The 24,330-nt window shown below is 38.5% G+C and overlaps 2 protein-coding genes and 1 long non-coding RNA gene across 3 annotated transcripts; 2 read left to right on the top strand and 1 right to left on the bottom strand.

Annotated features, from left to right (window-relative positions):
• Window positions 1-2,902: 2,902 nt before the first annotated feature.
• Window positions 2,903-4,425, bottom strand: LOC112588723 (uncharacterized). The gene is made up of 4 exons (XM_025299441.1): window positions 4,137-4,425; window positions 3,999-4,095; window positions 3,720-3,925; window positions 2,903-3,519 (listed from the first exon to the last, which is right to left on the bottom strand). Exons 1-4 carry the CDS (start codon window positions 4,423-4,425, stop codon window positions 2,903-2,905), a joined length of 1,209 nt encoding a protein of 402 aa, XP_025155226.1.
• Window positions 4,426-5,676: 1,251 nt separating this feature from the next.
• LOC112588727 (uncharacterized) lies at window positions 5,677-6,677 on the top strand. The gene is made up of 2 exons (XR_003113016.1): window positions 5,677-5,991; window positions 6,075-6,677. It is a non-coding gene; the product is annotated as an uncharacterized LOC112588727 (long non-coding RNA).
• An 8,763-nt stretch (window positions 6,678-15,440) lies between these two features.
• LOC112588722 (uncharacterized) lies at window positions 15,441-23,770 on the top strand. The gene is made up of 4 exons (XM_025299440.1): window positions 15,441-15,603; window positions 18,544-18,737; window positions 23,169-23,214; window positions 23,613-23,770. Exons 1-4 carry the CDS (start codon window positions 15,525-15,527, stop codon window positions 23,768-23,770), a joined length of 477 nt encoding a protein of 158 aa, XP_025155225.1. The 5' UTR covers window positions 15,441-15,524.
• Window positions 23,771-24,330: the final 560 nt, after the last annotated feature.

Raw genomic sequence — 24,330 nt, 5'->3', positions numbered from 1 at the left:
GCCAAGATGGCAGCCGTGACGTCACGCATATGTCCATGGAAAACATGCCGGGTGTTGCTAAACTCGAACCTGAGACCTGCGGCTACTATCGAACGTTCCAACCTCCTAAACCACTTCGTCGCTTATTGCTAGTAGTTGTCTAGTGAAGGTTCTTACGAAGGTAGTCCCAGAAGTACCTGACGTATAGATGGTGGTTGTTGTTTGAATAGAATGACTATGGTAGAAAGTACCAACCTTATAAAGCTTAACAAGGAGATGACGCCAATTAGAAAATCGTTTTTCGAACGAGTCATAGTGCGTTCGATAGCTTGTATGTAGGTGATGAAAACCCTAAAGCCGTTTGTGCCAATGCACCTTTGTTTAAAAGAATTTAAGAGACAAAGTTAGGGTCACGCAACTATGTCCCACATAAGCAGAACTTTACGTCTTTCGAGTAAGCGGCGTAACTGAGGAAACTAAAGCTCCCGCACATAGAATTTTGCACCGGCGGCGAGCGTTCGGATCCCACCGACGACTGCTTCACTTCATGGTTTTTTTTATTTTTTTCTTTAATTTTCGACATATAGTAATACGTTATTAATAATTATCTATTTATTTTTTAATTTATTTCGTTTTTATATAAAAAATAAGGACATTTCGGGATATTTGAACGCAATATGAAATAAAAAATATATAAATCGTATGAACTGATTATATATTTCTCAAGCAACGTATAAATTTTATACATGTGAAAATCAAATACAAACTTTATAAATGTCTACATATTATAAAATGTTTCGCTAAAAATAACAAGCATCGAACTATCGGTATGTGTCCTGCCGATGTTACATTCAAGATCGCTGATAAGCTCCTACCCACAACGTAAAGATCGCAGCGCCTGCGAGATTTAAAATGGGCGACTCGGTACACGTGAGCAAATTCAAAACTATCTTCGAGAAAGGTTACATTCCGAACAGGACCACCGAAGTGTTTAAGATCATCAACGTACAAGCAACCAATCCAGCGACCTATCTGCTTGAGGATTCTCGCGGAAAGCCTATTGCCGGAGGATTTTACGAATACGAACTGCATCGCGCTGTTAATCCTGACGTTTATCTCGTGGAAAAGGTGTTGCGTAAAAGCGGCAACAAGATTTTAGTGAAATGGCTGGGATTTGACAACTCACACAACTCTTGGATACACAAAGAAAATGTATTGTAACCAATTCTTTATTATAAACATTTTTTATTACAATATCCTATTATAAACAGCTTGAAATAACTCATCTTTTTTATTATAGTTAACAATATTTCTTACAAACAAATATATGTATAATTATCGTTTTTTTATTTTACAACGGCATCCTGTAATGCCCCCATGGTAAAGTGTCTGTTGAGTCTGGTACGATATACCACCTTGTCATCATACCTTGTCATCACACGGACCCAGAGCAATTTTTAGTTCGGACACGGTGTAGACTTTGTACATTTTGGATCGTATGCATGACTGACGACGTCGCTTTTCGACCTTGCCCTTCAGACACTACATATTATAATCATCGAACGTTATAGTTCGCGCTACGACGTTGGTCTTGACGCCTTTCGCCTTTTCGTGTCCTTTTTGCTGTCTACCTTCAGCGCGTACATCTTTGCTCTGAATCCGACGAATTCCGTCATAATCGCTCCGTTATTTTCATCTTTCATCAGACCCGGTACCTCCTTGTTGGCAAGCGGTATACCGTACACGTTATCAGCGGGATAATCACTCGTATCAAATTTAAAAATATTGCGTTTCATGTGCTTGAAAATATCATCGCATTGGATATGGTAGATCAAACTGTCAGTATCGGTGTACATTACTTTACATCTGTTTTGATACAGGGGAGACATGTACTCGTGATGAAATTCGTACAAGCAGGTCTTGGATATGTCAAGGATACACATACCCACATAGATCGGCTTGTCGAATTTCACCTCGAGTTTACGCAGCTCAATGGCGATTAAATTTTCCGAAAAGACATTTCTGCTGTGAAAATTTGATTTCGCGATCATGGCCTCGGCATCGTATCGTCCGTCCCATTTTGTCAACAGTTTTACGTCTACGTGATTGCGAACCCATGATTTTGACGAATATTACATTGTTCATAAATTTGTATAAATTTTTCTCGAAATCGTTTGTCGAGCGTGTTCTAAACTGCGTGTTAAGTTCGATATAATCGCGGAGCCATGGGGATTGAGCAAATTTGAATACGCGGTGTATCTTTCCAATACGAAGACCGTGACGCATGCACTGCTGCAGGTTGCGATAATGAATCACGTAACACTGCTTATATCATAAGGTTGCGAGAAGCTTGTCCTGCCTTTTTTTCGGCGGTTTGTCATGCGTTGGACAGAACGGTAGGTCAGTGTGCGCATCGTGCAGACGTTGCGGATACTCCAAGTCGACCTCCAGAATGTAACCTATGGGTGAATCTAGCGCGATTGATTATACGTCGAAATTCGATACATCATCAACCCATCGAAATTCGGCGTATGGCAACTGTTGACACATTGCCCAACCACAAGTACAAGTTACTTACATCGAAGTATATCAAGTATGATGATGTCTGCAATGGATCGTAAGACTGCATGTACTTGTTATTGGCCTTTGCGTATCTACCGGAACATTGACTGAGACCGTCATGAATACCGCGCTCGATGAACATGACCATGTCGATATCAGTGAGCAATTCGAAATTAACGCTCGTGTGCTTCAACATAGCATCCCACGTAAAACCGGGCAAAATGTAATAATACGCGGGATTTAACCTGTAACTTTTGATACAACTATTGCGGAAATTTTCAAAAATATCGGCCAGTAACAAGACATCAGTCTTCAGATACAAGTCGCTATATTCGCCCAAGGTTTGAATGGAGAACCGCCGCTAGATGTTCGCGGCGTGCGCGTAATCGCTCTCGGATACCGTGTCACCCGTCAACGAACTGTCAAATGACTCGCGCGGTGATAAACACTGATCCTGTAGCTTGTCCACGCAATCAAGGTATTCGTACGGAAAAACACCCTTTCGCGTTAATAAATCAAAATCCTTGTCGGACAAATTTGAAAATTCGGACAGAACAATTTTTAATTTGTCTTTGTCGAGAAAAGACGCCAATTTATCGAGGCTAGTACAGAGAAATTTGTACGAATCGATGAACCGCAATTGTAAACAATTTATCCATTTATTCCTACTATCCGTCATGTTTCCTACAGTCTTTGTAAACGAAATATATTTCTCTTTGGTTATCGGTAGTACAGTGATTGAACCTTCGAACATGGTTGCTATATCTTTGATGATGAAGTGTGAATCATAACCGGATAAGTTGTGAAAGGCCACAGGAATGCAATAACTATCTTGGTAATTTAAATTGCAATTGGAATATGCGGGACCTCTGTACCGTCCAGTCAGGTGGCAATGATCGCGTAAGCGTGCATCATCCTCCGCGAATGATTTCTCGCACACATGACACAGCGTAGCGTTCCGAAATATCTCCCACTGTTCTATCGACAAAATTTACATGGGGACATTTGCGGACAAAATACCCTTTACGCGATGTGCCAATTCTCCGAGTTTTTTGACGAACCACGAGATGCAATCCGGATCGCGGCGACATCGATATGCGGATAACGATTCGTCGTAGGAACATCACACGTAATACGCTATACTATAAATATGCTATGACGTTGATACGCATACGAACTCGTTTGTTCTTCCCTCGGTGTCTTCTCCAGGGTGCATTCCAAGTCGGCGTAAACTACAAACGGGACCCGCTCCTTTCTGCAGTAGTTGGTGAAGCTGAGCCATTTGTTGTCATCGTTTGGCAGGATGATGGCGCAGTCATTCATTTTTTGGTAATCGACAGTGCGGCTCTCCAGCTTCTCGCTCGAGCTGAAGTAATGCAAAAATCTGGAAAAAAACATTATTTGTTATTGGTATATGTCATTATTCATTATACATTGCGTTCTTAGTGTATACTTACCGGTCGCAAATATGTTTCTTGTGTGACTTTTTGCTCAGCTGCGAGCTGACGAGTCGGGACAAATTCTTGATCCGCGCGAAGTTGTCATCTCGCGTATCTGAGATATGCAGCAGGTTGACGTGGTTCTCTCATTTTCACATTCCATGAAACGTATGGGCACGACCACGTTTCCTTCTTTCTCTGTCGCGTCGTCATATCTCTTCTCCGCACTATGAATATTAATCGAGATATCGTTCAACCGTTCAAATTTTTTAATTTGATTTATGCGCATTGGAAATTCAATGTCCTGCATATTCAACACTGATATGTAGTATGGGTACGAAGATTGACGATCTGCGTTTTTGTCAGCTGGACATAACGCAACAATCACCGCCCACGCGAAACATGCATTGTCCATAAATTGCACATTGATTACAGCCAACTCCATTTTTATTTCACGCAGTAACTCGATGTGACATCCCACACACATCGGTTTGTACTTGTTAACGTTAACGGTCAGTTCGAGTATGCGCGAGAGTGGCTACCCGCTATCTCGTTCCTGGAATTCTTCCAAGGACGCTAAGGTGGGCTCGATAACACATCGCGAACCAATTGTCCAGATCGGATGTGGGAAAAAGTTCAAAGTTCCTCGTATTGATGCTCTTGCTCCCGCGTTTATCACCCGCCACAAATTTACCGTTGAACACAGTGTTCAGTTTTACGCTATTTTGTCTCTTCGTAATAACGCTTCGCACATGCTCGAGCACAGTATTCTTCGCATCTTGGAGAAATCGACGAGGTTCGATATAGTCTGTATTTACAATCGCTCCGGTTGATACGCGACTATCGAACGCTGTATCGATTTCTCGCCAAAAAAGTTCCGAATGTCCGGCTCCTGCGTATACGAAATGTCTGCGCAAAGTACTTTTTAAACCCTCGAGTTACGCTATACGAGCAACCATCGAGTGCGCTGAACCAACCGATAGTCGCGGGTGTTTGGCTCGGCTATGCTGTTCCAACGACTCGAGGCACTCGTCGCACTTTTGTTCCCACGCGAGATATTCGTCTCGCGGACCTAATCGACCGGACTGATCCCACAGTTTGCGTTCTACGGATGATGATTCTGCCATTTCTTTCAGCGAACGTTGTCAACACATACTATAACCGTGCATTCTGTTCGTCTTCGACTAAACTATAGAATATTCTGCTTTGAACTTTTTATAGCCCTTCCTTCATCCAAAAACATACACACACACACATCGTTATCAAAATTCGGGAAACTTCCTCGACGATCTCATCGACACACCTTTTAAACACATTTCAGGGTCTTAAACTCGTATCGCCCCGTTGTGGACCCTGTATGTCTAAGTATCAGTCTAAGCATATCTTTCTTTATCTGATACAATAATAGGCTTGTAGACCTACGATCAGCAGATTTGGTATCAGTAGTCTGGTGTCGACGGCTGACAAAATCGTTTTTCGTAAAAAATTCGATATTGTAATATGCAGCGCCATTATATTGCAGCGTTTAAAAATTGTAAATAAAAAGTATAAATATTATATATTTCTGTACTGCACATTATTTTCTCTCGTTATGCGCTATGGTTAATATTATTTCATCGATGTATGTATGACTATTTAATTGATTGGCTACAACGTTGTGCCAGAGAATTATTATCTAGTTTCGGAAAATATATTGATAGGTGTTAGAGATAGGTATCATCAACATTACAAATGTTGATAACTCTGAAGAAAACAAAGGAGGGGATACAACATTGGCGGGGGAAACTTGCCTGTATTAAAAGGAGCTCCTGCATATTGTTTCATCAGTCGCTCTGTAAAGACAAGGTACGGCAGTAGCTTCCACATACAGTAAAACCAAAGTGTACGGTGTCGAAGTGAACGCTAAACAAGCAAATTATTACATGCCTATTCAACATGAGGATGACCTCGCGTGAGAACAAAAATGCGACGAGTGCATCGAGGCTCTACCATGCAAGAGAAAACGTGAGAAGTGAGTATCAATGTGAATTTGGTACTTTGTGTGGACTTTCCCGGTGGAATTCTTAAATGTATACATTTATTATATTTTTATAGCATTCCTGAGTCACGTCATGCTACTCGTATCCTGGTCGCAGATACGTTTTGACTAAACCTCACATAAGTATTTGGAGATTGGAATCAGTGTACAATCTGTGGAAATAGTCCTCGGTAATAATCGCGGTAATCAACTAATATTACATACAGAAACTTGGAGAAAACGGATGGGAAATCATGTTGTTATATAATGACTTCTGGAAACGAACAAGCCATCGTACTTTCCGCTACGGATTCGAGATTTAATAGAGGAATTGTGTAAGATAAATGATTCAAAAATTGTAAAATTAACGCTGTCTCCTAAGTGTTTGTATTTGAAACCTGCTATCACGAACATGTCATTTACTTATGAACATTGTATCAATCATATGTATATGTGGTTGTCCGAAAATACGCATCTCGTTAGTTCAAAATTTCAAACTTTTGTAAATATTCTTCGAGAGAAAAATATTACCGAAATGTGTTATGTGATAAAAGCGATACGTGAAAGCGCCGGCTTCGACTGTGAGTCACTTGTTGATTGTAAGCTGTTGGCATGCGCTTTGAAAAATATCATGTATTACGAAGTTGTGAACAAATAAGATGTTTATTCTGAGAAATAAATTATTTTGTTATATGATATATACATCTTTTTTACTTTAGACCACATCCTTTCTTCGAAAAAAATATACCAACTACTGCATAGTTTCAAACCTTAGGTTGTATAGGTCGAGCCTCTTTGACTGGAACTGTGCATGATAGATACTGGGTTGAACTAATAATGAACTTTTTAATTTTTAATTAAATGTATTAATTAACTTTTTAAAATTAATATAACATCTCCCGGCATAATTTTTCTCTTTACATATGCATAACGTCATCGTATACACAATGAAAACCTTCACTAGACGTCTGCTAACAATAGGCAACTGTGGTCTAGAAGGTTGGAGCGTTGGGTAATACCTACGAGGGCTCAGGTTTGAGTCAAACAACATCTCGGTATATTTTTTTCTGTGACGTCGCCTTTCGACATATACGTGACGTGCATACCATTTTTCTTTATCTGATACAACAATAGGTTTGTAGACCTACGCTTTGGTATCAGCAGTCTAACGCCGATGATTGACAAAAACGTTTTTTCGTCAAAATGTGATATTGTAATACGCAGCGTCATTATATTGCAGCGTTTAAAAATTGTAATAAAAAGTATGGTAAATATTAGAAGTACACAGTCAGCTCCGATTTTAATGAGACTAGGCTCATTCGACGCGTTTTTGCGTTTTTGAGAAACAACTTTTTCCTATGGCAAAATCATCGCTCAGTTCCGCGAAGCGAGATATGAAGCGTTAAAGCAGATCATAATTCAGGTTAGGAAAACTGTTATATCGACGAACTTTGGCGACACAAACATGCCTCGTAACTAACATAAACTTCCCGAGTAATATGCAAAAAGTTTGTCCGTGCTCACTGTTCATTAAAAAGTTATTGGCCGCGTTCAGTAGAACAAAATGATCAGAGAGCGCTTAGTGATTATTGTCTGTGATTGGAGCATTCTTTTAGATTCTTCATAGACACAGAAATATTTACCAATCAGGAGCGAGATTCAATGGAAAATCTAGTAACGTTGTGCAACTGTTGAGTCTGCTGAATGCAGCCTTTAACAAATGAAGTTAGTGATAAGAGTTTGCACCGAGCATGTATACACACACACACCGAAGGGGGCGTTCGGGGGGGCCTTCGGCTCTCTACTCGCACCCCTCCCGAGGGTTAACGGGTGAAACTCGTTTCATATGGAAAGTCACATGTGAGTTTGCGACTTATTGCCACTTTCCACATGAAGCGAGTTTCACCCGTTGACCCTCGAAGGGGGGGTGCGGCTGAGGGGCCAAAAACTTTTTGCATATTACTCGGTAAGTTTATATTGGTTACGAGGCATGTTTATGTCGTGTTAAGAAATTGCTATTATTGGCGGAAATAATGCACGAATACACGCACTTCTCTAGGCGACGAATGTATTACTGAGCAACGATATCACAAATCGGTTTAGATATGTCAACATCAAGGTCACGGAACACTCGGAATTAGTTACGAGGCATATTTATGTCGCCAAAGTTCATCGATATAACAGCTTTCCTAAGCTGAATTATGATCTGCTTTAACACTTCATATCTCGCTTCGCGGAACTGAGCGACGATTTTGCCAAAGGAAAAATTTGTTTCTCGTGCAAAAACGCGTCGAATGAGCCTAATCTCATTAAAATCGGAGCTGATTGTGTACTTCTAAATATTTATCAAAAGTATAACTGACGTATGCGTGACGTCGCTGCATCCATCTTGCTAGCATAACGTCATATCCCCACCCTGAGTTCCTCTCCCTCGTGCGACGTCATACTCCGCGCACTGGATTCCCCGCTTCCCCGTGTCCCCCTCAGCACTCCTAAGTTAGAACCGGCCTAGCTATTCTACTGCTATAAAGATGTTTTCTCAACTTTTTTCTTTTTTCTTTTACGCGCGCGTGCGTGCACGCGAACGTGCACTCTGCAAATTATGTACGAAGAAATTATTCATCACGCCGAGTACTTATTTCCTGTGTGTGCACGCACGGTATTCCCCTTTTCAAATAGTCGCGCATCCGGTTTAAAGACGGACTCAGCCGAACACATATTTCACGTTTGTTCAAATGCCTGCCGGTCGATGTTTTTAATGAGACCGTAGTGAGGAACGCAGTGCTAAAAATAAAATTGCGACAATGTTACGCAGTGTCTGAGCAACTTTGCCGCTTGCATCTTCACGAGAGAAGACACTGCGTTTAAGAAATTTTGCGAGATCATCGCGGTGTCAACTTGTTCATGTTTTACATCTTGATGAATATCTTCGATATCATTTATGCGCATGAGCATGATTAACGCTGGTAAACCATAAGATATTCGCGCATGAAGATTTCGCGCCGCGCTTCTTCTCTCTCTTTCACTATTGAGTCACGAAGTCCGTCTCGTTCCCTTCCATATAATTTTATTTCGCGTTTACTATGACCTTGTACTCATTATTCCAACTGCACGTTTGTCTTTCGGCAAGACATCCCAAAGCGAGCGCACATACTTACACCGAGAGGGATTTCCCCGGAAAATTCAAAAAATCTGCGTCCGCTCCAGCGCGATGCGGCGTGCAGTGCGGAAAGCGACATGGAGGTGGCTTCATCTTATACATAATTACATCAGGATCACATACGCGTCGAATCGACGACTATAAAAGCGCCGAGATAAGAGGATCTGCATGCAGTGCATCCTGGCAATACCGAACACCATAGCTGTTCGCGCTTTTAACCTAGTGTTCTTATTTTCACTCGTGACGGCCCTCTTAGGGTTGCCAACTGTCATTCCAGGTGAGTGATTAGACTGTTGGTAGCGTGAAACCAAGAAGATTCATCGATTGGTTTGAGGAAAAAAAGTCCTTTAACATTTCCTAAATAATTATGGAAAATTTTAAGTCATTAGCAAAAGAAGATTGGTAAATCGTTAGAATCATTCAAAATTCTACGTGTTTAAAAAATGGTAGAGGATTTTTCTACTTAACGTAATCCGTTCTATCCGCGCACGTGCGATTTCTTCAAACAGCTTGCACGTATGTTACCCTTCAGTAAATTAAACTGTCGCACTGAATATTTTGCGACAATTCTTATCGCTCAAACAATTCAACGCGGTTTAGTACTAAAGACAACTAGCATTTATTTACATAGTATTAACATTCAGATAACTCAAAGGTCACTCGAATTTACGGTATTACCATGTGTGCATTCCATAATTTTTCGTCGATAATAATTGTTTTGCGGGAATGATATATACTTGCATTTATATTTGCATGCAACTAGCATATTATTTACATAATATTAACATTCAGATAACTCAGAGGTCACACGAATTTACGGTATTACCACGTGTGCATTCCGTAATCTTTCGCCGATAATAATTGTTGAGCAGAAATGTTATATACGTTGAGCGGAAATTTTTAACGTCTCGCAGAATTATCATTGCTCGACGGATCTCGATAGTAATAGCCTCGCAGTTTGCGATATTTTCATTATTTGAACAATTCCATTCGTTATAATTTTAAACATCATGCAGAAAAATCTCGAGATAAACCAAGCAGAGATTTTGTGGTCGTTTCAACATGTAATAATGTGAGAAAGATCTAGATTTTTTTACGTGAGAAAGATAGATTTTTTAACGTGAGAAAGATAGATTTCTTTACTTTATTTACTATCAAGAAGTTTTTCTTTGAAAATAACAATGACATGTGGATTCACGCGCCGGAGTAAAACAATTGGAAATTGCAATCGGAGTACAATCTGTGCCCACCGTTGAAATAGTGCTCAGTGACAATCGCGGTAATCAACTAATATTCCATACAGAAACTCGGAGAAAACTAATGGGAAATCGTGTTGTTACACAACGACTTCTGGAAGCGAACGAGCCATCATACTTGCCGCTACGGATTCGAAATTTAATAATGGAATTGTGTAAGATAAATGATTCAAAAGTTGTAAAATTAACGCTATCTCCTAAGTGTTTGTATTTTTTTTTTATAACGGTGGGGAAATCCATCATGGATACCCCGCCCCCCCCCCCGCTTAGCAGGGGCCGGGGTTATGCCGGACTCCTACCAGCTACTAAATGCGCAACTAAGTTTCCGGGTTTTTTTATCAATAAAAAATGGAAAATTTCAAGGGAAATACAAAAAATGGTTTATTCGAAGTATCGTCCCTTGCTAGCTACATATTTTTGCCATCTCTCTGGCAATATATGAATACCGCGATGATAAAATGATGCGTCTTTGGACCGAAACCATTCATCCAACCAATTTTGCACTTCTTCGAAATTGGCCAAGTGTTGCCCAGCCAAGCCATGCGCCATTGACCGGAACAGGTGATAAAGCCAGGTCTAGCGAATACGGCGGGTGCAGTAGCAGATCCCATTTCAGCGTTTTGATGGTGTCCTGGACGATGGAAGTGCGATGACACGGAGCGTTGTCGTGTTGCAATATCACTCGTTCGTGTCTTGTGTCTCATTCTGGCCGTTTTTCGAGCAATGCATGGTTCAAATTGATCAGTTGTTGTCGGTAGCGATGCCCATTGACAGTTTCGCCCGGCTTCTTTTCAGCAGCTCATAGTACACGATTCCTTTCTGATCTCACCAAACGCAGAGCATTGTCTTCTTTCCGAAGCGATTTGGCAGTGCCGTCGATGTTGATGCTTCGTCAGGTGAATGCCACGATTTTTTGCGTTTGGGATTCTCGAAATATATCCACTTCTCATCGCCAGTAACAATTCGATGCAGGAAACTCTTTCTTTCATGCCGCAAAAGTAAAATTTCGGAAGTGGCTCTTCGATTTTCCATCTGTCTCTCAGTCAACTCATGCGGCACCCATTTTCCTTCCTTTTGAATTTTTCCCAAGGCATGTAAACGTTTGGAAATACCTTGGCGAGTCATGTTTAATGCCTCCGCAAGTTAATCTTCTGTTTGCGTATCATCTTCATCAAATAACGCTTGCAGATCGGCTTGTCCTCCGACTTGTTTTTGGTCTTCCGGAGCGCTCCTTGTTCTCAGTGTCGAAATCGCCACTTCCGAAGCGTTTAAACCAATCTTCATAGGTAGTTTTCGATGGTGCATGTTCGCCGTAAGCCTCCTCAAGCAAACGACGTGCTTCAGCTGCTTTTTTTCAAGTTAAAGCAAAAAAGCAAAGCTTCCGGCAAATGCTATTTATTTGGCACAAAACTCGACATCTTCGAGTTTTGTGCCAAATAAACCACGAGACAGATAGAGAGGTTCTTAACAGTGGAGATATTTTCGTTTGCTTCAACCGTCCGGAACCTCCGATTTGCCTGCCAGTTTGTTCGTGCTCGAAAGTTGCGTTCTATCCGGAATCTTTGCGAGTTCAATTTAGCATTTTCATTCATATTCGAACAGCTCTTAAAGTATCCGCCAATATCCGCACGGTTGAGCCAACGTCGACATATTTTATATTACTGTTACGTTTGATTTTTTATTAATCATGTTTTTGTTGCTTTCCCAATGAACCAACAGTATTAATAGCTGCGGCGGCGGCGGCGGCGGCGGTGGCGGGGGCGGTGCCCGCGGGGGTGGCGGCGCGTATATTAACCCCTTGGGGCGTAATGATAAGTATACTTACCACCTATTTATTCTCCCATTTTCATGAAATATTTCATATTTGAGGGATTCTTGTCGGGTTTTTTGCGTTTTTTAGCTTCTTATATGATATAGGAAAACACATGAAAGGTTGAAAAGTGTTTTGCATAAGTTGTTATTTATTATAAATAAACGAAGTGTGAAAAATACATATTTTTACAAAAAAAATCATTTTCCACGAACTATGAGTGAATTTTTTGCTCAAAATCAAGATTTGGGGGTTTTCTGGGTCGCTAATTACGAATCTGAGGTCCAAATTCCAAAATTAATTTTCCAAGATGGCGGATTCAAGATAGTGGATCGTAGGATTTTTATTAAATTAGCTAAAATTGTACTCTGGTTAGTTTTTGAGCTCGCTGATTACGAATCTGAGGTCCAAATTCTAAAATTCATTTTCCAAGATGGCGGATTCCAGATGGCGGATTATAGAATGTACAAAAAAAATTAGCTAAAATTGTACTCTGGTTAGTTTTTGAGCTCGCTGATTACGAATCTGAGGTCCAAATTCTAAAATTTATTTTCCTAGATGGCGGATGATAAAATTTTTATATTAGCTCAAATTGTACTTTGGTTAGCTTCCAAGGTCACTGGTTACGAATCCGAGGTCCAAATCTCATTGTCATCAAAATTATCGCGATTTTTCATATTTGCGGCCGCCATCTTGAATCCGCCCTCTTGCATTTTGAAAATCAGGTAACGGATTCGTCATCAGCGATTCCAGAAATCACCGTATATAAATTTTCATGCGATTCGGATTTTCTGAAAAATACGTGCCTCAAAGGGTTAACAACGACAAAAACGACGGCGACGACAGCGGCAGTGGCGAAGGTAATAGCGAAAGAGATGGCGGAGGACGGCGACGGCAGAGGCGGTAGCGGCCACGTTGTCAACGACGACGGCGTTGACGACGTCGTTAACGGCGATAACGGCGCGTATATTAACGATAATAAAGACGGCAGTAGCGACGGTGGCGGCGACGGCGGCAACGGCAGTAGAGATAGCGGGGACAGCGGCAGCAGCGGCGGAGGTGGCCACGTTGTCAACGACAGTGGTATCGACGACGTCGTCGTTGACGACGATGCCGTCGGTGATGACGGAGCATATATTAACGACGCACAGTGGGACATTTGTACCAAAAAGTTGGCCAAAATTAGCTTTTGACGAATTTCGGTTTAAAACGTGCTACTAATTATATATATGACCATTATAAAGATTTCGTAAGTTTTACATGAAATAAAGTTTTACATGAAAAAAGTTTTACATGAAATAAAGTGCAAATATATATGTAAAAATATTTTAATAGATAGATAAGATAGATAAGAAAGCATAATATTGCATATCAATAAGTATTCAACTAGACAAACTTCAAATTTCTTCATCCAATGAATGTATTCCATTCTCAAAATCAATATCATTTTCATCTATTGAAATATCTCCTCTTCTTGGTGCGGGGTCAGTGAGAAGAAGCATATCTAATGGTTCCTTAAAAAATGGTTCAGATTTATTTTTTGGTACGGGTCGCATATTTATTAGTAACGGGTCAGAACTTAATAGAAGTCTGTTAATTATGTCCACATTGCAAAAGGAAACAAAAGAAAAGACAAAAGCAAACAAAAGGAAATTTTATGTCCAAATAACCTTTGGACAAAACCTAATTTACGTTTAGGGAACCAAATGTAATTACTAAAACTACATCCGCGGTTTCCCGCGACTAATTCTTTCTGATATTTTATCCGGAGAGATTACTCTTTCATTTCATCCAAGAAATGTAAAAGGGATATACCTTAAAGTATAGCTAAATCCTTCGAGTTTGACATCGAGGACGCAAAAAGATACATTATTGAATGCTATTTTCAATATCGTTATCTATGTGAGCAACAATTCAATTATAACAAATATAGTCTAAAACGTTTCTACATATCTTCCTCGAAATAATCCATAACGAAAAATTTCGCGCTGCTACTTCTAAGAACCTTAAAATTCTGATCGAAGACTGTATGTTATAAAGCGCTGAGAATTGATATGTGCAATACGAATGATGTCCAAATTTCGACTAACCAAACCACTTCATGTTATCGCGGATAAACGAAAGCATAGCGGCTCATTATTCCGCAGATATTCAATTGCCTAGGACGATTTTAAGAAAATTGACTTTTGGCCAGCTTTTCAAGCCAAACATTCCACAGTGCGACGGCAGAGGCGACAAAGGTTGCAGCGTTTGTTGCGGCGGCAGCCACGTCGCCAACGACGACTACGTCGACGATGGCGACGGCAGCATTGGTGACGTGGGCGACGAAGGTGACGAGTAAGTTGATGATGAAGGCAGTAAGGGTAGCGGAGACTGCGGCGCGGGCGGCGGCGGCGTTTAAGTTCATGTTTCGTCATGAACATCTGCGTCTGCCAGCAGTTGGAATGCCCAAACCACAGAACCGTTAATTTCGAACACCGACGAACGCTCGCGGCAGATTAATAAGTCACTTTCTTCTTCAGAAGAAAATGTGTGGGAAAAGTATGCATAACCATGTGAACATGTCATCATCATATGCGATAATTACTCGCGATTTTTTATCACAAGTACTTATGTACATTATTATTTTGGATAATACCTCACTAGTCCCTACAATTTTAAGTGTGAATAATCATGAGCAATCGTTTCATGAATTAATTATTTTAATGATGGAAAAATATATTATGTAACTTGTTTTTCAACTAATTACAATACAATTATACTGGGATTTAAGCAGCAATTTACGGATTATAAAGCTAATCGTCTACTTGCTTCATTCGCATATCATCAAGATAGTAGTGACGACAGTAATTAATCATCGATAGATACGGCAGAGTAATACATACCCTTTCATAAATTTAATTTCCCAAAACAATGTTGCGCTTACAAACATCTTTACGATCGCAGAGCGTGCAATAAATAATGATTTGAAATGTTTGTTTCAACAAATAAAAATACACGATAGAGCTTCTCAATAAATCAATAATGCATAAAATTTTCTCTGTGTAGCCGTTTATTACTAGATTTCAGTAATTCCTTAAAAAACAGAAAGACGTTATCACCACTATAATTATATATTCCCGACGTTTTCATATTCTCCAAGAAAAGCACCGAGAAGATAACGTGAAAAACCTTGTGGAGGTGGCTTCGCGTTATATAATTATACGTTAGTAACACACACGCATCGAGTCGCTGACTATTTAAAGCGTGAGGTAAAAGAATCGATATCCAGTGCATCCTGACAACACTGAACAGCTTCAAAATGGCCGTTTATGCTGTTACCGTAGTGCTCCTATTTTCATTCGTAACAGTCCTCTCAGGGCTGCCACATATTATTTCAGGTAAGTGGTTATTCTGTTCGTAATACAAAACCAGAAAGACACCGTGAAGAAGATATAGTGGAAAGTTATTGCAATAGTATCTCATAAAATTCTCTCTGTACGTGTTACACCTTGTTTTCATGGTAAAAGATATTGCTTTTTTCACCGACTGGTTTAAAAAAAAACAACTTTAGTTCATTGATTCTATTTTGATCTCTTCACCTTAATTATAGAGCTAATAATTTAATCATTATTAAAAATGCGACGTATATGCGTCGATAAAATAAATTATAAATTCCCCAGACAGAAGCTATTCAATTATATGGATAAAGCTTTTACATTGAATTTATACCGCGAACAATTTGTAATTTGCAAAGAGAACTCTAATGGAAATATATTATAAAGTCTAGTAGTTGATTTTTTCCGATTTTCGACAATTTATAATCTTTATTTAAAAGTCAAGTACAAAATTAATGAATGAAATATTCTCCGTTGTTATCGATGCCCTTATGCCATTCATTAGGCAGTTGCCGAAACCCATCATGATAGAAGCTTGGTAGCTTTGAGGTTATAATGTCAAATGAAATCGAAGTCATAATAAAATTTCGTGTATCGCCAACTGACAAAAATGTGTATCAGGGTATGCGTGTTGCATCGACCGAAATAAGTCTGACGAAAATAAAAATCTGATGGAGCCAGTCTGAAGAATACGCTGTGTGTGGGACACCTTCTAGCCCAAGTGTAGTGGTTTTCTTTGCTTCTGGTGGCTTCTGCTATATGCGATTTAGCATTGTCGTGCAGCAGGATAACTTTACGGCTGCCTTGTCCAGTAAATGGCCTTTTTCTCCCAATTGCATCGCTCAAACGTATTGATTGCTCTTGGTAAATCTCTGCTCTAATAGTTTTAAGATCTCATAGTACAGCACATTCTTCTGGTCTCACCAGGTACAGAGAAGAACTTTCTTTCTGAAACGTTCAGATTTTGCTGTCGATGTTATCGGCAGACCAAGATCTACTCATGATTTTTTGAGCTTAGGATTTTCATACATAAACTATTTTGCCTCACTAATTATGATTTTGTACTAGAAATCTTTTTTTTTGTTGCCTGGCGTGCAAGGTAACTCATGTGGTCAATCGGCGGTTTTTGCTGTTAATAGTTAGCTCGTATGACACCCACTTTCCTTCTTTCTGTATCTTTCTCATACGGTGTAATCGATCGCAAATAACTTTCTGGCTTACTCACAGATTTTCCGCAAGTTTTTGTGTTTGTGTCGTATTTTTATTCAGTAAATTTTGCAACTTCTCGCCTTCAAATTTTTGGACTGACCGGTGCATGGTTGGTCGTGAAGATCAAAATCACCATTTCGAAAACGTTCAAGTCAGTTTCGGCACGTGCGATCGGTCGCAGCATTTTCACCATAAGCAGCAGAAATCATTTTGGCTTCAGAAACGTTTTCGTTTAAATAAAATGCGAAGCGTATCGCGTATCGAATATGCTTTATCTTCTAATTCATAGTCATCATGAACATACTGATTATTTGATATGCGTCAAACACCAAATCATACGTCATTTCGAAAAATTAACTGTCAACACCTTAAAACCGCAAAAGAACGGGAGAATATTTCAATTTCAAATTTTATTCTGAACTATGTTCATAACTTCATCGGAAAGAATTAACTACTGGGTTAATAATAATAATAGAATGTGACATTGCAAAATAAACAAAGTAGTTGATACAAATTATCTGAAAAAATGCGGCCGGCCGCTCGTGTGTAAGTAGGACTAATTAAATTAAGTAAAAAGGTCCTTTAGCATTTTTTAAAGAATTATGTAAAATTTTAAATCATTAGCAAAAAGATATTTGTGAATCATGATAATAATTCGAAATTCTACGTGATTATTTAAAAAATGGTAAAAAATTTTTTTTACTTAATTTAACCTACACAAGCGATTTCATTAGACACCTTGTATATAATATTTTTCAGTAAATTAAACTATCGCACTGAATATTTTACGACATCTCATCGCTTTAACATTTTTATGCGGTTGAATACTACAAACAACGTGCATTTATTTACATAACATTAACATTCTCAGAGGGATAACTCAGAGGACACGCAAATTTTTTTTTATTTTTATTTATATTTTCATTATTTGAACAACTCCATCCGTCATAATTTTAAACATCATGCAGAAAAATCTGAGGTAAAACCAAGCAGAAATTTTGAGATCGTTTCACCATGCAATAACGTAAAAGAGATCAAATCTTTCATTGAAAATAACAATGACGTGTCAATTCATGCGTCGAGATAAACTCAACATCGATTAATTTAGAATTGCTACATCGCGTTAGTCGACGTATCTTCTTCATATTTTTTCTCACATAGTAATCGGTTCATTTTTATGGCAATGATAGACAAGAATCACACATTGCCGATCGACTTGCAACCGCAGTCGATAGACGATAAAGAACATCATGCATCAGTGTTCATCCTTAATTTATACACTATAGAAAACAATAATGGCAATGAGTCGGAGGAAATGTTTCAGAACGAAAATATCGAGACCGGACATACTGGTGCAGACTGTATGCACGACCGTAGATAGAAAGATCTTGTCCGTTATATTTTATATAAATTTCTGCACGGCTCTATCTTGTTCAGCGTGAAAATTCTATTGAAAATCATTTCTTCTACTGAAAAGACTTGAAATTGCAAATCTACGACGAACTGAATGTCACGACATGAAACGATATACGAAATATCATATTCTTTATTCATCATATTCCTTCTTAATTCATCTAATTAAAAATATTTAAATAAAAATAAAAATAAAATGAAAATAAAATATTAATAAAAGTAAATATTAACTAATTAAAAATAAAAAATAGGAATATAATAAGTGGCAAGCGTGAGTGGGATAAGGACGAAGGTGATCAAAGAAAAATCATATCTTCGCAGAGCCATTAACCACCACTGAACACCATCTAGCGGTGGAGAACGACAAGAAGGAAAAAGAATACCTACTCATCGGGAAGTTGAAGGACGAAGATTACGAGGTCGACGAGATCAATCATAACGACAAGACGAAAATGCTCAAGTTGAAATCGAATAAAAAAGAGGCGCAGAATATGATGGAAGCGTCTCTGAATACGGTGGGTATTCAAGTGATGGATGTCCTAGTGGCGGAGGTGATCAATGTCCCATTTTTGGTGGCGGTTATTATTTTCTTAGTGGTGGCAAATATAGTAGGTATACGTAGGGTGTGTTTCATTACAGTTTGCATCATGAGGACTAGAAACTCCGATACAGTATCGGAGCTCCTACCTCTGATGATGCAAACTGCAATGTTTGCGAAACATCAGCACAAAGCTGAATTACAACGCGGTATTCATCCGGAAGAAACACACCCTGATTGTATCAATGGCCGCGAAAGTCTAAAAACTGGTAGGTACACGTAGGTTGATACGTGCAGTATTGTGGTATATATGACTTTTACCGAATAAACAATGATCAACGATCAACTTTCTGATCCTTGGTACATTAAACTATGCGAGGCAAAATAGGTGACAAAATTATATAGTGACGTGATTCGTCATCGGTGTGTTCACTGAGAAAAGAAAAAGAAAAAGATAGTCTTCAGGGTTGCCGAGAGATTTTCGATCGAGAGGATAACCCGCTAGCTTCGAGGCATGTCTTCAATTTTCGTGCAGGTTCTTGAGCACGTTTGCGTGTAACTGTAACGTCATGTTAGCAATCGCCTAATAATTGCGTCAGAATATCGCGTGAATTGGTTGGCGAGAGTGAGTTGTTTACTATGTACATTTCTAAGGATAGAGATGCACACCGCGAGATGACCGCGCTAATGTTTTCTCAAGATTTTCCTAATTTCCGTAAAGTGAATCGCGGATGCTTCTTGTGTTTCGAGTAATCTTATATGCAGACATGAATTGCTCGAGAGAGAAGAGAATTTTTCTGAGAAATATTAATATTCGTACGCTGAGAAAGTATCGCGCTGATTTAACCGGATATATTGATGCTATAAAGCTAGGAAGACATCCGAACAAACAATTATTTGACAACAATTGTTGTAATATATAAATAGATAAGATTTCGATATGAATATGTCGCGGTTACGCAACAATATGATATTATATTTAATTCGATAGAAAAAGATATGTAGAAACTACGATAATTGCATGTGCAACCTTACTTGATACTTACAGGAATATAATATGAGTAAAACTTTACACGTAAGAGAGACACTAACAACACGGTTAAAGTATCGGACACTTTTAATCGGCTAATTTTAACCGAATAGTTATGACTTTGCAGAATAACAACTTTTTTTACTCATTTGGCTCTACTCGACAACTAATATGAGAGCGTTGTGCCTAGGGTTTCTGATTTCTCGACCTTTTTAATTTCTCGGGACACGAGAATTCTCGTGTATCCGTTCCCGGGAATTCCCGGGAAATCGAGAATATAAAAAATCTATCAAAAAACGATAAATTCAAAGAAAATGATAAATTAAGATACATATTAATTGTTTAAATCAATTTTATTGTCGATAATTTGACATTATGCAATTATTTTGCCTACATCTTCACATAAATATAACATAAATCAGTCTCCTGTTGCATCAGTCAGTCGATATTTTATTGTCACTTTAACAAAAATAAAATTAATTTTAATTGCACAAAGTAACATGTTACTTAATGTTATATTAACCGATACAACTGATACAACGTTATCAAACACCAACGACAATCAAATTAAAATAATCACAGCCTACAAGTCACAGGCAATATGAAAAAATAATATTGATTTTTATTAAAGTAGACATTTAGGAATATAAGCGCGTTAATGGTTTTATCAGACAATTTGTTTCTTATTTTAGTAACTATATTCCCTCTTATCAGAAAACCCTTTTATTTTCTGTCGAAATGGGTTTTACGGTTAATAATCCATTATAAATAGCTTCTAAGTTATGAGTACGTTTTCCTGTAAATTCATACAACTGAAACTCTTTCTTGATAACGTTTTTAGTTATATTTTTTGCTGCGATTCTCTATAGTTATCATTCTCTCCTGCCGCTTTAATGGCTTGTTGTAACTGCAATTCAAATGAAATGGTTGCATCATCATCAGATTCATTAATTTCAGTTTCATTTTGAACACTTTGGTCTCGAGATTCTGAAGTTAGGAATAATCTATGGTATGGTTGCTCAGTATAATTAATTAGTGTTGATTTGCTGCAATTTGAAATAAAAATATCGCTTTTCTTTAAAATGAATCAGCAGTATATGAAAAATTTAGTAAAGATACGAGATGCAAATTTCTTCATTCGTTTAACCTAATTTTAAGTGATTCTAAAAATGTTTTAGCCAAATCAAAGTTCATTGAGTTAAATTGTTTCAACAAAATATCTATTACTGCCTCTGATATTAAAGTAGTAGCATCTTTTCTGCTGAACGCTTCAACAGATAATTTTATGAGCTCTAAGATTTTGAGTAGTATTTCTAATATACTGATGTTATTTTCGTCCCATTTAGAAGACATATTAAGATGAATTAAAGCTTTTGTAATGGCATTCTTTAGTTTTAGGAATCGTTCAATCACACATAACATGGAATTCCATTTCGTTTTAACGTCAAGTAACAAATTTAGTTCTTATCCAAATTCAGCTTTTACATATTTTTGCAAAATAATATTTTCTAGTGGACTTTTCCTACAAACAATTTTACCAAAAAACGCGTTTCTTTAAGTACAATATTTATATTATCATTAGTATAGTATATGTGAGGAGTACGGCGCCTCGATACTTCGTATGACGCCCGCGTTGTCATCGTCATCGACGTTATCGCATTCGCTATCTTCACTAGAAGAACTAGTTTCTAATTTCGAATCTTCTGAACTACCCATATTGTTGCTAGTCTTAACCTTTTCAATTTTTTCGCTAAAAGTATCGAAAACTGATAAATGTATGGCGTGATTTAAGCAAAGTATTATTTCACACGTGCTTTCGCGACCAAATTTCTTCATAATGTTTGGTCCATCGCTGGTGACTGCAACAATATGATTTTTAAAATTTAATTCGAATTCCTGTAAACTAGTTTCAACATTTTTTTTCGTTTCAGTTACTCCACACTTGCCGGGGATGTACACTAATCCCAAATTATAGAATTTACCATCTATATAATGAACACAAATATTAAAATATTTACGGTTTTGGAGACTTGTCCATTCATCAATAGTTAAACTTAAACGTGCTCCGGATTCATATAAATTTTTAAAATGTGCAATCATTTCGTTTTTCTTTACTTCGTAATAATATATTAATATAATACTAACGACATCAGTTTCATTTTTAGGCAGCCTATATCCTTTCTGTATCAGAGACTCGCGTATGAATTCGCTTCTAATTATTCTGCTCTTATAGAGAGTCCATCCTTAGCTGCTAAGCGGGAAACAATTTTACTCAGAGACTTCTTTGATTGTGTTAACTGGAAGGTTTGTTGATTAACGGATAATTTTGCTTTTTTGGATTCCGGTTCAGAACTAGTAGAAGCTTCAGGTTCGTTGCATTTCACGTTAATTTTATGAATATGTTTAAGGTGTCTAACTAGACGCTCGTGTTCGGGCTTTACACGATATTTGTTTTGGACACTTTAAACATTATGCGTGTGATATATCTTTGTTTTTTTTAAGTATCTTCCAAACTTTTAAAGTGGATGATTTCATCTCCATAGTACAATTGTTCAACTGAAAAGAAAATTAGTTGCAAAACTACCGCTTTTTAAACTACAAAGACTTTATTGAAAAAAAACTAATTATTAATAATTAAATTCATAAAATATAAATATCTTACCCTGAGTCACTACTGCACGAGACAATATCATATCAATGCAGCCGCATTGTGCCTTCCCGCTACCTTCTACGAACAACAGCGTGAGACTGAAGTATGTGTGAGCGTAGCGTCAGTGGCATTTGCAATCGGCACCAAGCGTTGCCGCGTTTGTGCGCGTTCGTGCACGTGAGCGCTCGAAACTGCGCTCGGACTGCCCGACGCAGCGCGTACAAACGCGACATTGAGACCGATTGCAGGTATTACCGCGCGGCAGGCGGAGAAAAGATGCGTAGACTGGACTAGACGAGCTTCGATCAACATAAGCGTAAGCATCGTTTCTTCTTGTTTAGTATTTGATAAACAATAAGAATTAATTGATGCTTAAAACACTGAGCCCCAAAGCAAATGTAGTCACCGTTTGAGCGTTAATTATCTATTTATTACGTTTTTCCAAAAATTTTTCTCGATTTCTCGACTGATTTTTTCCCGGAATTTTTGACGAATTTCTCGGGAAATCGACATCGAGAATTTCCAGGTCAGAAACCCTAGTTGTGCCACAACTTACGAATCATAATCAACATAAATACCTTACATCATATTTTAACAGGACACTAACACTAACGTTTCATTTTTTGCTGAAGTACATCGTAAAGTACTGCGTTTTAATAGGGCTACACTTTGTTCAGTGAACCAAATAGATGTTATGCCAATTCTAATCCTACTTGTTGGAATTGCAGAACAGTACGCAGAATGGAACCCAAAACCCGGTAGATAGAATTGAGCGTATGTATTGTATTTTTAACACGATACTACTTTTAGAACGTGACAATGGATCGCACACGTGAAATCATGCAATTGTCTGCCAATTATCGCCGATCACAATTGTTTCCAACGAGGAAACTTTAATGAGACAAGTCGACATGTCCTTAACGGTAGTGACATTTTCGTTTGCTTTAACCGTCTGGAACCAGCAATTTGTCTGCTAGTTTGTTCGTGCTTGAAAGTTGCGTTCTATCCGGAATCTTCGCCAGTTCAATTTAGCATTTTCATTCATATTCGAGCAGCTCTTAAAGTATCCGCCAATATCCGCACGGTTGAGCCATTGTCAACATATTTTATATTACTGTTACGTTTGAATTCTCATTAATCATATTTTTGTTGCTTTCCCAATGAACCAACAGTGTCAGCGGCGGCGGCGGCGGTGGCGGGGACGGAGGCGGCGGGGATGGCGGCGGCGGCGGATGGGCGGCGGACGGCGGCGGCGGTGGCGGCGGGGATGGAGCTGGCGGCGGCGGGGATGGCGGGGCCGACGGCGATCACGTCAACGACGACGACGTGAACGACGTTGTTAAAGGCGCCGTCGTCGGCAATGACGGCCCGTATCTTAACCCTTTGAGGCATAATGGTAAATACTTACCACCTATTTATTCTCATATTTTCATGAAATATTTCATATTTGAGGGATTCTTATCGGGTCTTTTGCGTTTATAACTGCTTATATTATATGGGAACATATATGAAAGGTTGAAAAATGTTTTATATAGGTTGTTATTTGTTATAAATAAACAAAGTGTGAAAAATATACGTTTCTACAGAAAAAAATTATTTTCCACGAACTATGAGTGAATTTTTTGCTCAAAATCAAGATTTGATGGTTTCTTGGATCGCTGATTACGAATCTGAGGTCTAATTTCCAAAATTAATTTTTCAATATGGCGGATTTAAAATGGCGGATCATAGAATTTTTATTAAATTAGCTAAAATTGTACTCTGGTTAGTTTTTAAGGTCGCTGATTATGAATCTGAAGTCCACATTCTAAAATTCATTTTCCAAGATGGCGGATTTCAGATGGCGGATCATAAAATGTACATAAAATTAGCTAAAGTTGTACTCTGGTT

The sequence above is a fragment of the Harpegnathos saltator genome, unplaced genomic scaffold, assembly GCF_003227715.2.
Source record: "Harpegnathos saltator strain DR-91 unplaced genomic scaffold, Hsal_v8.6 scaffold277, whole genome shotgun sequence".
Classification (NCBI taxonomy): Eukaryota; Metazoa; Arthropoda; class Insecta; order Hymenoptera; family Formicidae; genus Harpegnathos; species Harpegnathos saltator.
This window is presented reverse-complemented; position numbering and strand designations above follow the sequence as displayed.

Excerpts from the sequence above, each read along its gene's own strand:
- LOC112588723 (XM_025299441.1), bottom strand. The coding sequence starts at position 4,425 with ATGGAGTTGGCTGTAATCAATGTGCAATTTATGGACAATGCATGTTTC. Across the intron at positions 4,096-4,136 it reads GCCCATACGTTTCATGGAAT|ATACGCGAGATGACAACTTC; the intron begins GTGAAAATGAGA and ends TGCATATCTCAG. Across the intron at positions 3,520-3,719 it reads ACCGAGGGAAGAACAAACGA|AACAGTGGGAGATATTTCGG; the intron begins GTTCGTATGCGT and ends TTTTGTCGATAG.
- LOC112588722 (XM_025299440.1), top strand. The coding sequence starts at position 15,525 with ATGGCCGTTTATGCTGTTACCGTAGTGCTCCTATTTTCATTCGTAACA. Across the intron at positions 15,604-18,543 it reads GCTGCCACATATTATTTCAG|AGCCATTAACCACCACTGAA; the intron begins GTAAGTGGTTAT and ends ATATCTTCGCAG. Across the intron at positions 18,738-23,168 it reads TGGAAGCGTCTCTGAATACG|AACAGTACGCAGAATGGAAC; the intron begins GTGGGTATTCAA and ends TTGGAATTGCAG.